The 16,486-nt window shown below is 35.7% G+C and overlaps 1 protein-coding gene across 2 annotated transcripts in view; it reads left to right on the top strand.

Moving 5' to 3' along the window:
* LMBRD1 (LMBR1 domain containing 1) overlaps positions 1 to 16,190 on the top strand; it is a 217,155-nt gene extending 200,965 nt beyond the window's left edge. Inside the window, exons 15-16 of one of the 2 annotated variants that reach the window (XM_069070723.1) lie at positions 14,367 to 14,458; positions 14,611 to 16,190. In XM_069070723.1, coding sequence (XP_068926824.1) covers positions 14,367 to 14,458; positions 14,611 to 14,730 — 212 coding nt within the window. In that variant the 3' untranslated portion in view covers positions 14,731 to 16,190. Of the gene's footprint in view, positions 1 to 14,366; positions 14,459 to 14,610 lie in introns of those variants that run through there. The other variant, XM_069070724.1, reaches the window with a different exon arrangement.
* The last annotated feature ends 296 nt before the right edge of the window (positions 16,191 to 16,486 follow it).

Genomic DNA, 16,486 nt, shown 5'->3' with positions numbered 1-16,486 from the left:
AGTACTTGCTGAATTTAATTGAGCCTCAATTTACTTATCGATAAGGTAGAGATTATAATGATATTTTTATGACCTGTCTCACAGGATCATTGTCAGTAAGGGTTTCACAAGTTATAAAGAACTATATAAAATGTAAGTTGCCATTAATCTAGTCTTCTCATTTGAAGATGAAATTGAAAGGTACAATAAATTTGCAAAACAGAATGCAATCCATTTCAGAGTACCTAAATTAATGATTTAAAGCACCATTGATCCATAATCTAGAATATTTTTAATACAAGGATTGGCCATAAAGTTTTAGAGCTAGGAAGAGACCTTATGAATCAATGACATTCCACTGGCTCTCAGAAAGCAGAATTCCAGAGAAATTGCCTGACTTACACAGAGTCACACAGAGTTCATTAGTGACAGAGCCAGGAACTCTAGCTCTCATCTTCTAATGCCTCATACCATCCTCTTTACACCGTGCTACCTTACAAAGAAGCAAAAACTGTGTAGGTAGGATAATGAATGATCCATCTAGTTGGTTCCTCTTGTGGGCTCATTAAAAGAAGCTGTTAAGTTTTTATGGTACCTGCTTTATTTAAAAAAAAAAAAAAGAATGCTTTTTTTCTATCTTTGTTCCACATGTACAGACCAAAAGCCTCTTATACTTCTCCTAACAATAATAAAACATAGTTAAGCTAATATTAGAATGAGCGATTGATTATTTGTCCACGTTAGACTGTTTGGTTCCTTACTCATCCTCTGGCACCAACAAAGGATTAGGGGTAGGATTCCCTAGGCTCCAAGTCCCTGCCCCTCTTCTTGGAACCTTATTGTTGTGATTCACCTCTAAACACATAATGGAATCTGAACTTCTTGTTTCTGCTGTGCAGACTTCTTGGTTTCAAAACAAAACAAAAAACACTGTTATAATGCAATTTTACTTGTAGTTATTTTAAGTGTAGCCTAATGGGGTTCATGCGGGGATGCCCTGTTGAAGGAGAGATGTAAATAAATATGAGGTAAGTACCTAGATAAAGGCAGTGTCGTTAAGGGGTGCTTTAGGGAAAGGCGATGTTGCTGAATATTTTCTATTATTATGCCCTTCATAAATGTCTAATTTTAGTATCCTGCTAGATCATTTAATTTTATTCATCTCCTTTTTAATTAGAAAGTACTTTTTTCTTCGTTCATCTGGCAGTGTCCTCACTTTTAATAATATCTATAATGATTGTTCATTTTTGATTTATAAATCATTTTCAGGGGTTTGACAAGTACATTATTAGGATTTTCACATTAAAACCTACTGTACTGTAATATCATGTATTTTGTAGCTTCCATTCCATGCAGGTTCTTAATATTTTATGAGAATTATGTAATGATGGTCAGGCTAGTGGAACATAGCAGATAGAAAGCTAGCCTTATAGTTAGAAAGACCTAGTTTCAAGACCCACATCCTAAACATAAAGACTGTGCTATTATAGGCAAGTAACTTTTTACCTCTTGTAAAGGTAATGTAATTTGAATTTGAAGATCCCTTTGTGTTGGCAAAAGTAGCAGATACTTAGCACTTAGTAATTGATCAAGCTTCTGTTGGGGAAACAGAAGATATGAACTCCTGGCTCCTGTTGCTGATGTAACAGGAAGGGGTTGGCTGAAACAGAAAGTAGCTAATGCTGTGTGTATATAAGAAAAGCCCCAGGAAAGGCACAGTCAGAATTGCTTGGGACCAGCTAGCATCTGGTGGCAGAGCAGCTACAGAAGAGACAATGGAGAACTGAGCCAGAATTTCCTGAGAACTTGTGGTGGTGGAGCTTCTTCTGAACAGGAGTCCCAGAGCCAGGAGCCCAGGTGGTGAGGAAGCATGACTGGGATGCTGATACTTTGTTTGTGGCTTAGTTGAGCCTTGAATTCCCTGGAGCAGAAATTGTGAAGGATCTGACATGGACCAGACCCTGTGAACTTCAGTGTGGAGCAGGACCTACCCAGAGAGCTGGACAAGGAACTGGGTGCTGTCTGCCATTGAACCCAGGTGACAGTCTGGTGAATCCAGGTGGAATCTGGGACCAGGGAAGGGTATCCAGGGGAATCTGAGAGCGGGCCCCAAATCAAGATGAAAAGACCTCTCCCTGGATACTAAGTACTGATGAAATTGTAGTTTACTAGTGACCTAGGGGTGGAGGGTCTGTGTCTTCTATTGTACCTAGTGATTAATGATACTGAATAATTGATTGCTGGAATAAGTGACTGACTGAGTCAACTTAAGAATTTGCCCCATGAGTGGAAGACTTTGACTATTGTACTTTGAGATGATTGTTCTTTGTTCTAAATATTGTGACCACTTTGTTGAAAACTATGTGGCCATTTTAATAAGCTGTTGTACTGTGATAAGTTGTAATATTGTGAATGCTGTAGCTTGATTTTCTGTGAATGTTTTGCTTTGATTTATTATGGAAGAGAGTGTTCACTATACTGTGTAATCAGAATCTTAAAAGCTGTTCACAGTAGCATTCTTCTGGAAAGCTGCTTATGCATGGCATTACACCTCTCTCTCAGTGCCCTAAACAGTTCTTTAGGATTACAAATTATAGAATAACTGGCAGAAAATTGCCAGTCTTCTTTGATGGGGAGAATTTTCTCCCTGGGCTTTCTTCAATTAAATCACAGGACTATAGCCGTAAATATCTAATTATGTTATCTCAGCATAAATGGAGAAAATTAGAAACAGGTTAACTTACCAACGTTAGTCATTCAAATGAGAATCCAAACCCATATGATCTTTGATAGAAAAAATTCAACACACAGTGCAACTGATCATATTTCTTTTACCTAACAAAACCAGTTTGTTGTTTTTATCAAAACCTGACTGATGGATGAGATGTGCCTATATAGCAGTATACACAATCTACCTCAACTGCTCACATTTTTAAGCGCAAGTTTGGAGGATGGCTCTTTTTAGGATGAAGGGCTTATAGTACCACCAGTTAGTAAGCAGTATCATCATGAAATACTACTATACTATGTATGCCTTCCTCACAGTGGTGTTATTGAAAAAATCTAGAAAGATACAAAGGTAAAATGCTGTAGTAGACCTTAGAACAGGAGAACTAAGGTGGATAAGTACATCATGCCACAAATTCAAGATGGCCTATGCTATCTGTTAGGTAGCCTGTGATTTTCAGTATTGGAAAATAAGCAAAAGGTAGCTTTCATCAATTTAATATATTTCTACTAGTTTAAGTGCATGCCCTTGGAATATTCTGGGTGCTTTCAACTTTCTAGTGGCTCATAGAAAAGGTGGTTGGTGATCTCACCTACTAAGAAGTAACATTGTTATATCTGGACAGTCTTACCAGGTTTAAAAAGATTGATAAAAGAACATGAAAAAAAAAGCCAGTTAGAAAACCTTGGAAGATTCTGGCCTGAAGTTGTCAGTTAATAAGTCCCATTTCTGTAGAGGCTATATCAAATACTTGAATTGTGTAGTATTTTATCCAGGAGTGAAGACTGACTTCCAAAAAATTGGATATTACTCTTCATTTGACTATCTAAAGACTTTTCAAGAGCTAAAGACTTTGTTAGCATTTCATGATGCTGTTGTCACAAAGTGATACAGAATTATGACATTATTCATCATTAAACTTTTAATGATTTCATTCATTGGCATTTAGTGAAGTACCAGAAACACAGGGACTAAAGGAGTACACTAGTATGAAACCTCTAGCATCATTTGAAAAAGATTGAGAAGAGGAATATGAGCAGACCTTCAACAACTTGTTCAGCTGCGTCATGTTTGCACCCATGTTTACATTTGCAAATCCAAGCAAGCTTTTTTTATTGCACATACATGTTGGCCTGCAAGGCCTAGAAATAAATTTCTATCCAGAGAGTAAGAACCATCCGAAGCCTTTTTCATTCTCTGGTAGAAAAATTATTGACAATAGACTTTCAGTATTTTATACACAAATTGGAATTTGTGGCTTTGAAGTGGGCCTTTGCTGGGTAGTTCTGTACACAAAATCTCAGAAGTTGATTTTAAGTTTGGTTATGTAGCAGTTCCGTTATGTAGATGTATGTGTGCACCCACACTCATTATGAGGTGCTGCTTTACTGAAGTGAATAGGAACACTAGCCAAGTCAGTGTAATTACCCTCCAATGAACCATCCAGGATATAGCTACCTTATCCCATAGGCCCAATGTTTCTGAATCAATGAGTATGCCTAGAGAAAGAGTGAAAGCAACCTGTGACATGTAGAGAGGTGGACGGTTAAAGCATGCAAGTGCACAGCCAAAAGTTTGGGACTTTTAGCAAATAATTTGCCATCAGTGGGTATAAATTTTATAGCATTATACTGATCTTTCTATCTCCTAATCTGATATTGTCATCTACTGGGCAGATATGTCTTATTAATTGCTGCTGCTAAGTCAGCCTTTTCCCAATGGTCACAAATTTTTTGTGAGCTAACCTATATCCCAGGATTCTATTCTTTTTGAACCAGACCCAGAGTTGTACCCAGGACAGTACAGTAAAAATGCATCAGGTCGGGGGCTGCTAGTTGGCGCAGTGAATAGAGCACTGGCCCTGGAGTCAGGAGGGCCTGAGTTCAAATCCGACCTGGGACACTTAATACAAAAACTAGCCATGTGACCTTGGGCAAGTCACTTAACCCCAATTGCCCCCAAAAAAGAAAAAAAATGCATCAGGACAAATCTACCTTCTGACTTCACTTCCCCATCAGGGACAACTTCTCCAAGGCCATCTGATAGTTGGGTTGGAAGTGAATTCCTTTTACTTCTCTTTATGCCCCTGGATACTAGCATTTACTGTCAAGTAGTTTACTCTACTTTTAGCTACAATGGAATAGAACTAGAAATCATTCTCTTACATGTTTTCACCAAATTGCTGGTCTCACCACATGTAATGGGAATGGGAATTTGAAGACCTTCCTACTTTAAAAATATTCTCTGCCCCCGAATAGGATGAATGTAGTCACATGGAGCCTGTGGTAGGAGGAGTTTGCTGAAGGGTAGAGAAGAACCCACAGGAAGCTGAGGGTCAGAGCTAGATTAGATGCTTGAGAGGAGAGCACACTTCCCAAGGATACAGATAGACTTGTGAGTAAATATTGGTCTTATGTTGGTTTATGGGAAGGCTAAAGGATGCTATGGCTTTCTGTGCTGTTGTGGCTTGTTAACTTCTTTGCTACTATGATGGAATTGGCTTACTTGTTTTGAGATTTGGTTTTCTGGTGTTTGAATAAATGTTTTGCTTCTGTGTTATATATGGAGAGTCTGTTATATTTTGTGATCCAGCACCATGCAGATATATTTATAGTGACATTGGACACTATGAATATTGCATTGGCGCTACACCACACCATTATAAACTTTTGGACATTTGATGTCAGAATTCAAAGCTTAAATTTGTGCCCCTGAGCTGAAATGCTACAACACCCAAGTTGTCACTCTAGGGTATAAGAAACTTATTGAAATCATATTTTTTTAATTTTATGTTTATTTTTAGTTTACAACATTCATTTCCATAAGATTTTGAGTTACAAATTTTCTCCCCATCTGTCCCCTAAACACTACCCCAGAACAGCAATCCCACTCAATACGCCCTCCCCTAATCTGCTCTTTCCTATATCCTTCCCCATTCTCCCTCCAACTTTCCAGTAGGGCAAGATGGATCTCCATACCCCAGTGCCTGTATATCTTATTTCCCACAGCATGTAAAAATAATAATAATAATAATAAATTTATTTAAAACATTTGATTTTAAAACTTTGAATTCCAGAGTCTTTCCCTTCTTCCCTGGTCATCCACCCTTACTGGGAAGATAAGCAATTTAATATAGGTTGTACATGTGTAGTTCCTCAAAACATTTCCAGAGTGGATATATTGTGAAAGACTGACTGTATTTCCCCCCATCCGTCCCACCCTCCACTTGTTCTATTTTCTACTTTGACCCTGTCCCTTTTCAAAAGTGTGTGCTTCTAACTACCCTCCCCCCAATTTGCCTTCCATTCTATCATCCTTCTCTTATCCCCTTCCTCCTTACTTTCCTGTAGGGTAAGATACCCAATTGAGTGTGTATATTATTCCCTCCTTAAGCCAAATACAGTGAGAGTAAGGTTGACCCATTCCTTTTTGCCTTCCTGTTCTTCCCCTCCATTGTAACAGTTTTTCCTTGCCTCTTTTATATGAGATAATTTACCCTATTCTGTCTCTCCCTGTGTCCTCTCATCATATTCCTCTCTCACCTCTTAATTTTATTTTTTAAATATCATCCCTTCCTATTCAATTGATCCTGTGCCCTCTGTCTATGTATACCAGTACACACATATGCACACACTCACATATGTATTCATATGCACATATACCATCCTAAATAGACATATATATGTATGTATACATATATATATACATGCATACATTTATATTCCCTTCAGCTATCCTCATACTGAGAAAAATTTCATAAGTTATAGTTACCATTTTTCCATGTAGGAATGTAAATAGTTCAACTTTCATAAGTTCCTTATGATTTCTTTTCCCTGATTACTTTCTCAAGTGTCTCTTCTTGTATTTCAAATTTTCTGTTCAGCTCTGGTTTTTTCATCAAGAATGCATGAAAGTCCTCTATTTCATTGAATGACCATATTTGCCCCTGAAGCATTATATTCCATTTTGCTGGGTAGGTGATTCTTTGTTTTAATCCTAGCTCCTTAGACCTCCAGAATATCATATTCCAAGTCCTTTGATCCATTAATGTAGAAGCTGCTAGTTCTTATATTATCCTGACTCTGTTTCCACAATATTTAAATCGTTTCTTCTTGGCTGCTTGTAATATTTTCTCCTTGATCTAGGAACTACAGAATCTGGCTATAATATTCCTAGGAGTTTTCTTTTTGGGATCTTTTTCAAGAGGTGATCATTGAATTCTTTCAGTTTCTATTTTGCCCTCTGGTTCTAAAATATCAGGGCAATTTTTCTTGAGAATTCTTTGAAAGATAATTTCTAGATTATTTTTTTGATCATGGCTTTTAGGTAGTCCAATAATTGTTAAACTCTCTCTCCTGGATCTACTTTCCAGGTCAGTGGTTATTCCAATGAGATATTTCACATTGCCTTCTATTTTTTCGTTTGTTTGGATCTGTTTAATAGCATCTTGATTTCTCATAAAGTCATTAGCTTCCATTTGCTCCAGTCTAATTCTGAAGGAATTACTCTCTTCAGTGAGCTCTTGAAATTCATTTTCCTTCTGGCAAATTCAGCTTTTTAAGGCATTCTTCTCTTCGTTGGCTTTTTGAGCCTCTTTTGCCATTTGAGTCAGTCATTTTTTAAGGTGTTATTTTCTTCAGTCAGATTGTTGACTCTCTTTTCCTGATTTTCTTGCATCATTTTCATTTCTCTTCCCAATTTTTCCTCTACTTCTCTTACTTGGTTTTCAGAATCCTTCTTGAGTTCCTCTATGTCCTGTAATGAGTTCATATTTTTCTTGGAAGCTTTTGGTGCAGAAGTTCTGACTTCATTGTCTTGCTCCCATTCCATGCTTTGAACCTTTTTGTCCCCAAAAAAGGAATCTAAGGTTTGACTGCTGTGCTTGCATTGCTTCCTTTGCTTGCTCATGTAGCCACTCAATTACTTGACTTTTGAGCTTTTTGTCACAGTAGAACTCTGCTCCCAGAGAGGAGAGCTTTGTCCCATATTGCTGGGGTTTTCTTATCTGCCAGAGCTATTAGTTGGGTGCCCTCTGTGAAGCCTTTACAAACTCAGGCACCTGGTCACATACCCCAGGACCTCCACCCAAGATAGCGATCCACATCCAAGCAGGTTAAAGCAGGAGTGATTACCCCTCTGAATGGTCACTTGTTTCCCCTGCGATCTGCAGAACAGGAGCTCTGAAGCAGCCACACTGTGGCAGCTGCATGGTCACAGTTCTTCCTCCACTTTTCGCCTTCTTGCCCTGGAGGCAGAGGCCAGACCGCACTCTCATTCCCCCTGTTCCCGCAAAGTCCACACTGGCCTTTTACTTTCCCTTTGACATTTATGGGTTGATAATTCTGGAAACTGCTACAGCTGCGGGTGATCCACTCTCCGAAGTCCCTCCAGCCGCTGCTGCCCTGGGGCTAAAACCATGGGCTCATACAGGGCTGGGCTGAGCTCCCAACGTGCTGCGATGGACCCTTTCTGTAGCCTGCCAGGCTGCCTGCAGCAGGAGATTTGTTTCTGTCTATGATTTGTGGGTTCTGTAGCTCTAAAGTTTGTTTAGAGTCATATTTTATAGTATTTGAAGTGGTTATGGGGGGAGTTCACAGAGTTTACTGCTTTTATGCCCCCATCTTGGCTCTGCCCCTCCTAAAATCATTCTTAAATGTAAATTAAGCAAGAAAATATATGTAAAGCATTTTGTAAAACTTAAAGTGCTATGCACTTAGTCGTTACAGGTTTATGCAGTGTTCCATAGGTGTCCTAACCAACTATGAAACCATATTTTTAGAGCTTTGAATGTGAACTTGAGCCTTGTAGATGCAGCATTAACTTCAAAATGGTAACTTAGAATCATGCATTTTAGAGAATCTTTCGGTTGAAGTGAACTTAAAAATCATATCTAGCTCCTTCGTGTTAAGGATGAGGAAATTAAGGTCCAATAAATGCCTTTAAAGATGGGAGGGTTTCATTTTTGTCTTTGTATCCCCATGCTAGGCTCATAGTAGGTGCTTAATTAGTGTTTACTAATTGGTTGATGCCTCTGTATTTTAATATACTTTAGGTCTGTGAACCATTAGTATTTATTTTGTATATCTGGGAACATTCTGAAGGTTTTAGAATGCTTTTTTAAATTGACTAGGAAAGGTAAGATACCTATAAGAAAATATCAAATTCAGCAGCCTTTGAGATATAGTGCTAATAGTTACAATTAAGACTTACATATTTCATATCTCCCTTGCTTTAACCTCAAAATTGAAATCAAAACCTAGCATGTTTCATCATGTAGCCAATATGTTACTCTTTGCATAGGTCACCTTTTAATTTTTCTGTCAGCTTTACTACAAAATTCTACTTTCGAATTTTTTTTTGTTAACTACACAAACTCCATAAAGACCTTAAAACAAAATTATTTTATAGAATGCTCAGTGACGAAGATATAGATTTTTAGCTAAAGGTTTCTTTATAGCTAAACGTTGAATATAAGTTTAAATCTACCATGAATTAGCTCTTTTAAGTGTATTGTCAAATTCAAGACAATAAGCATTTTTTAAGTACCTGCTATGTATCAAGCATCATGCTGAGTGTTGGGGATAACAAAGAATAGCAAAAGTAGGCCCTTTCCTGAAAGAAAAGGTAGGGTTTTCCACTGTGTCTTAAAATGACAGAGATTTCCACTAGAAATTGACCTTGAAAAATTTAGTGCACATTTGAAAAGCCAATTATCCAGTCAACTATAATATAATTAAAGAATGCTGGCAGACCTTCACTTGGATTAATTGATTTCTTAAAAGCATGACCTTGAGTTAAAAAAAAAGTTTAGGGGCTGGTTTATGCCACATGAACAACATTTGTATACATGTAATATATACCGTGAGTTAAGCAGAGTGTTAGTGCAAGAAGTTCTCAAGAAATAGCTAAGACCATTGTTGACTTCAGTTTTCATCTTGAGTGATCAGCAGAATGACTATAGCAGAGTTTCGACATTGTGATGGGGTTGACTTTTAATTGTTTATTGATGATGTCATAATTGGTCAGAGGGGTGTTATATAGAGTTTACTTATTGTCCTTTATAGATCATGTATTGACTCATCAGGTCAGTCAGTATCTCTGAACTCTTGTGTGAAGAATAAAGACTCCAGTGATTTCTTGTAAGATCGAATTTACTATATAATGTGTATATGGACTTACAGGAGATGAAAGAATGGTACTGAGAGAGAGAGAGAAACATTTCCTGTTCTTGTAGTCTGCTTCTGGAAGTAAATCTTTTAGAATGTCATTTTTTTTCCTGAACTTTTACTGTACATCTTCAACAGATCTATCCATCAGAATATTCCTTCATATACTTACCAGTCTTCATTGTTGACTTCATCCCTATAGTTTAATGAGAACATCCCTACACCATTTTAAGTAACTATGATTTGATCAGAAATGTACTATAAAATTATTGTAGTATTCTAAATTATTTCAGGACTTTTAAACTTAGCTTTGGTGGTTCTGTGATTTTAGAATATAGATATTCATTTCACCTATACAGATCATAACCTTATTATCCTTCTTGTCCTTTGCAATCCAGTAACTAAATTTCTGCAGTTTAATTTAAATGTATCTTGAAGGTGAATCAGGTTGAAAATGCTTACCATAATTTGTTTAGTCAGGTAACTATAAAGAGCCATCTGTAGATCTCTCAGCTACAGTATCTGTAATTCAGGTGAGCAGCTGGAAGGCTACAGATGATGATACTGGCCTCTTGACTTCTCCATGGGAAAAATATAAATTTAGAAGATGATGCTTTTATTTTCACAACCATTATCATCAGTTTTGGTTTTTTTTTAAATAGTAATTGACCTAATCTATTTTCAAATAAGACACTAAAACTGAGAGGAAGTTCTCTAAATGCATTAATATTTAACCAATTATTTTGTTACTGCATATTATAACTACTTATCATTACAAAGAAATCCATTTGAGACTTTTATAAGGAACTGAAAGATGAGGAAAACTTTAAGAAATAGAATAAATTTAGAAGTGTAGTTGTGGTGGACACTAATACTAAATCATCTATGATTATTATTGTTTTAAAAGGAGCTCAAAGTTCATATTAAAGATTTCTTCTTTGGAATTATATTTTCTTACTAGTATTCATCTTGAATTCTTTATAAGATCATAGAACCATTTTTCTAGAGGTAGAAGAGGATCTGGAGAATGCAGAGATGATTTAGTCCAAACTCTTCTCCTTCCCTCCCCCTCCCCTTTTTTTTATACAGATAGGAAAACTAAGGCTTAGGGAGTTAAGTGACTTACTCAAGGTGACTGGGGTAGTAATTGTAAGAAATGAAATTTGAACTCAGTTTATCTAACATCAGAGCCCCTGATCAATTCCTTAGGCCTTTTTTTTTAAGTATCCCTTTATTTAGACTTTATCTTTCTTGTCAAGAGGTCTTTTTTTAAAGTTCATTTTTAGTGAAATTATTGGGATATTGCCAGTTTTAAAACTTACAATTTTTTTTTTCTGTATCTCAAGCGTAGATGAACAAAAGGTAAAAAGTTCTTTGGTACAGTAGTGAAATGATATTCCTGTTTGAAAAGAACAGCAGTGAATATGAAGAGTACTTTTCTAGGGTGATTGGTTTTGCAGTCCTTTGTAGGTAAAGGTAATAAAGTTTCTTAGCTTTAGAACTATATAATATCCTCTAAGAATCTGCAATTAGTGTAATAAAATTTGAAGTCTGGAAGGGTCCTTAGCCTCTTCAAAAATTCCCTCAGTGACTCTACTTTGTTGGAATCTTAATGCAAGAACAGATATTGAAGTCCAAGTATGAAGTGTAGAGTACCTAAATCTTAAATTATACTGTTAATAATGAGGTCTACTTGTAATATTTGTACATTTAGGGGCAAGCACAGCCAAAATCCTGCTGAAATTATTTTTTGTTAAGGAGTCTTCACTTAACAAAATCAGCAAACATTTCTTAAACACCTACCTTGTGCTAGGTGCTGGGGGTACAAAATAGCACAGCCTCCAGACCCAAGGACCTTACATGGTCTTATTGGTGGAGAGATAAGACATGTATAACAGATATGTATGATACATGATATATCATACTTGTGATAGGGAAGAGAAACAAAGGAAAATTATATGTGTTGGGGTAAGAGCAAGAACATTTTAATTCTTAAATTTCTTCTTTGACCTGTTGGTTTTCATTGATACAGGTGCTGTTTCCACTAATGCAGATTGCATCCCCTCTATATTTTCCAGTTTTAGGCAGTTTTTTTTTCATATCTTTCCATAAATTTTCTCTCCAGTATATAGGAGGCTTCCTATGAGTTAAGCACTCAAGTTTTATTTGGTGTGTCACATTCTTGATACATGACCAGCTCACCTCCTTTTCAGTCATATATAATCATTTCTATACTACTTATGTGTAAGTGATCATTAATAATATTATTGCAGCATTTAATCCCCACTGTGGCCATTTCCATTGTGCTTGACGTTACTTACCATCTTACTTCTTCTAGGATCATGGTGATCATATAACATTAACATATATATAGACCTTTGTTGGCAAATGAGTAGTTTAGAATGATCAAGTGTGTATGTATAAAGTAATTGGAAGGTTTTTTTTTTATACCAGTAGTTATCTGCACAGATGAAATCACAGACCTATACCAAAAATATGTATAATACTGTATATAAAGGCTAGGACAGGTACTGCTTGTAGGTGAAGAATGAGCTAAATGGTTAAGAAGAGAATCAAATAAAAGATGCTCCAAGTAAGATATCAAGATGTTTCTTTTTTAGTAAATTGTGTAGTGTTTTTTATGACATCAAAGTCTTAGACTCTAAAAAACAAATTTCAAACAGTACTACTTCATATTATGCTTTGAGAAAAATAACTTGTGTATTGAAGCTTACAGTAGACAATGAAAACAAAAAATGAATAGTGTGGTTTCTTTTTTGGAATATGGAATGGATCTTTCATAAATGCATTTGCATGTAGATAGTGTAAAAACATCTGTTTTAAAATCATAGAACTTAGAGTTGGAAGAGTCTGACCCTCTTGTTTTTCATTGAGGATATGAAGGCCCAGAGCGTTGTGACTTGCCCATTGTCAGACAGCTAGTAAGTAGCAGAGCTAAGATTTAAACCTGTTAATCAAATTCAGTACTCTCTCTGTTTTGCATAACATATCCAAAATGTTTTCTAATCTCACATACAGTTAATCTTGAAAAACAAGTAAGAATACATTGTAAGATTTATTTCCAGTCTCTGAGACTTCAGATACCTGATTAGGCTGTTAGGTTATAGACATGTCTGAGTAGTTCTTTTTAATACCATTGATCTCTTAAAATATCTGCTAAACACACCATAATATAAGCAGATAAATAGTTAAGATAACAGAGGGTAGCTGGATGACATAGTAGATAATGCTTAGTATTGTATTTAGAGTCAGGAAGACCTGGGCTAAAATTATTCCTTAGATAATTCTTAGCTGTGTGACTCTCCTGGAAAGTCATTTAACCTCTCTGTGTCTCTGTTTCCTCATTTTTAAAATGAGAGGGAGTGGCCTCACTACCTCTAAGGTTTCTTTCAGCACTAAATATATGCCCCTATGAAACATTTAGATAAGATTGCAATTTTATGGAAGCAAAGTGACCTTAGTTGAAAACAAAAAAAGTTGTTCATTTTATGTTTCAGTTAAATAGTACTCTCTGTTGTCATGATCGAATTTTAACAAAAAGGCAAACTGAGGCAGATCTCTACACAAGATAACATTAATTAGCAGGGACATGCCACCTGTCAATAAATGGGTCAGTGGCTTGACTCCATTAATGACAAAGACATCGAGCAGGAAGACCATATATAGGGTTTGGAAAGGACGGAACAAAGAACAGAACTGAATAGATGACATCATGGAATTAAGGGGAACACCATTGGTTACAGAGCTGAGGTGCAGGAAGCGATGTATTGGTTGAAAGTTTGGTAATAGGAGCTAGCAACGACCCTTCCCTCATCCCACTCTCCCTTTTTGTTCTCAAGAGACTAAGAAGTCCTCTTTGAGTCCAGGTGTGAAATAGTGACCTAGACTTTTGAATAACAAACCAGACATGCTTGAAGGGATAGCTTGGTAGAGTAGACATCAGTCCCAAACTCCCTTTCTGTTCACACACATTCTCCAAGGTTAGTTAAATTCTTTAAGGCAGGAATGCTGGGTTTTTACACTTCACTCGTTACATACAACTGACCTGAACTAAGTTCAGAGACAAAAAACAATGACAGGACAAAATCAATTAATTGTAAATAGGATCAATAAGAAAATGATACTTTTTCAGAAATTCCTTTAAATTTTAAGCTGCCCTGGGAAATGAGTCTTTGAAAAAGTTTAACATAGTAATAATTAGATTGCAATTGTTTTCTCATTCAGTTCTGATCCATTTGTACCAAGAACATCTTTTATTTCAGCTGTAATTTCATTTCATCAGAAAGATTTAGTATGTTACAAATACATTTAACTAGCAAATACCTCAGTTTTCAATAAAAGGCATCATTTTATCTGTATTATTATTTTTTAAAAGTTCATGTTTACTTAGTAGCTAATAAAATTCTTGACATCTTAAATAGCCAAGCTCAAAGCTGCTCCGTGATAATTCTCTTTTCAATTTTACTTTGTAGATCAGTGCATCGTAACAAGAACATACCTGTTCCTTCACAAGTTCTGGTTCTTTAGTGCTGCTTATTATTTTGGCAACTGGGCCTTCATTGTAGTAAGTCTTATCAGTAATTATTCTGCCTCTAACAGAGTATTTTTTAACTTTTCTTTTTTTTCTCTTATTTGTAGAACAATAATGTCTTTGAACTTTAATGCATTGTTTTCATCCACTTTTTTTAATAAAGCAATTTTTTTTTTAATTCACAGGTCTTCTTAATTGGATTAATAGTATCTTGTTGTAAAGGGAAGAAATCAGTCATTGAAGGAGAAGTGGATGAAGATGATTCAGACTTAAGTGATGATGAACCATCTATGTATTCTTCTTGACAGCCTTTCCAAAGGTTAATAATTGTCCATTTAAAATTGATTAAATATAACATTCATATTAATCATTTGCCTGAGTAGGTTGAACCAACTCATTTCCATCAAAAGTGAGAGCATGGACTTATAAAAAAGTATGTATTTTGTTGTTTTATAAAAGAATATTACTGTACCATAGCGTATTAATGTTGAAAATAATTATAATAATATGTAAATATACATCCATTGATTCAACGAGGGAATGTTTTCAGGAAGTTTTTTTTTCCTCTGATGTACAACAGTGTTGAAATTGATTAAAAATCTTCTGAAATTAATACTCCCTTTTTTTGCTATTTTAAGATGTAATATATCACTGGTACTTGTGCCTTTAGCTCTCTGCAGTCATGTAATTATAAAATGTCTTTTACTAATTGTTTGTACCTAATATTCATATAGTCACAGGTGGTAAATAAATATTGCTTCTAATACACAGCTTCTGTTTTTCACTTACTATGTAAAGTTACAGCTAAAATAAAAAGTGTATTGTAGTCATTAAACTATTCAAATGCAGTTTACATATAAGGATTTTCACTATTTTCTCTTCAGATTGTAAATAGTGATATGCATGTTATTGTAAATGCAACAGTAAATCTGTTTATGCTTGAAACTATGGTTCCCTAAAACTCATATGCTACATTTTTCAAAGTTTGGTGTAATATGAACCTGGATTATTAAAAGTACTTTTTCTTGCTTAGATTTCAAGTTCTTGTATTAAGTGGGGCCATATTTATCATTGCCAATAATACTTGCTTCTGAAAAGTAGTTAAAGCTGTGGATCAGGGCTTTTTAATATAGCACTTATGAAACAAACTGTTTTGTTTTATTATTTAACTGAAAGTGTCTCATTCTAAGCATCTGAATAAGTATATTAAACTCTTATATGATGTGGTTGAACTGTGGGGGTGGAGTGCAGTTAATCTTCACTTCTGATTAAATAAATACTGATAAAAACTGATAAAACCTAGGTAACTTGATGGCCTCATTATTTTGAGATTACTAACAATACAATAATTTGAGGATCTATCATTTCATCAGTGTGAGCATTTTCTTCATCAGTGAAGCATCACAACCACTTTTAAGTGCCTTAGTAACTCTGGAAAAATTCATTGCCTCAAGGTCATCCCCAGCTGAGGCTCTGCCCCATTGGGCTAGGCTGGTCCTCAGCTGGGACTATACTCTGATCATTTTAGCTTGCACTTCCCTGGCAAAGCCTTCAGGAAGACAGCAACCTCTCATTCTGTATCAGTGTAATACAAACTGACATTTTTTGTCTTACATTTATATCCACAGCTTGAATGGGTAGTTTTCACCATTTCCAAGTGAGAAAGCCAAGACAAAAAAAGGTTGAGAAACATTAACCAGAATTATAATATGTATTTGGCACTATTTCCTAATGACACTAATAAATTTGCTCTGCAAAGATCAAAGCTGAATCTGTTGCTTGGTGAATGATTACTGTGTTATTCTTAATAGCTTTAATTTTAAATGACTTTCTTAATAGCCTAGCAGTTTATCCATTCTTGGTTGTATAGTTAAAAAATTGCGTGGGATGTAAAATGAGTTAACACTAATGAAAAGCAATGTAGACTGCTGAACATAATCACAAGTTGTTCACACAACGTACATTCTAGTTGCTTTATAAGCACCGTGTGTGTGTGTGTATAAATATGCATTTATACACACACACATATTTGTTAAATGTACCAATCATTAAGATTGACAG

The sequence above is a fragment of the Petaurus breviceps genome, unplaced genomic scaffold, assembly GCF_028583685.1.
Source record: "Petaurus breviceps papuanus isolate PSGF00001 unplaced genomic scaffold, PetGlider_PUasm1.0 90822, whole genome shotgun sequence".
Taxonomy (NCBI): Eukaryota; Metazoa; Chordata; class Mammalia; order Diprotodontia; family Petauridae; genus Petaurus; species Petaurus breviceps.
Note: the sequence above shows the minus strand (reverse complement) of the source record. Positions and strands in the feature narration are given on the sequence as shown.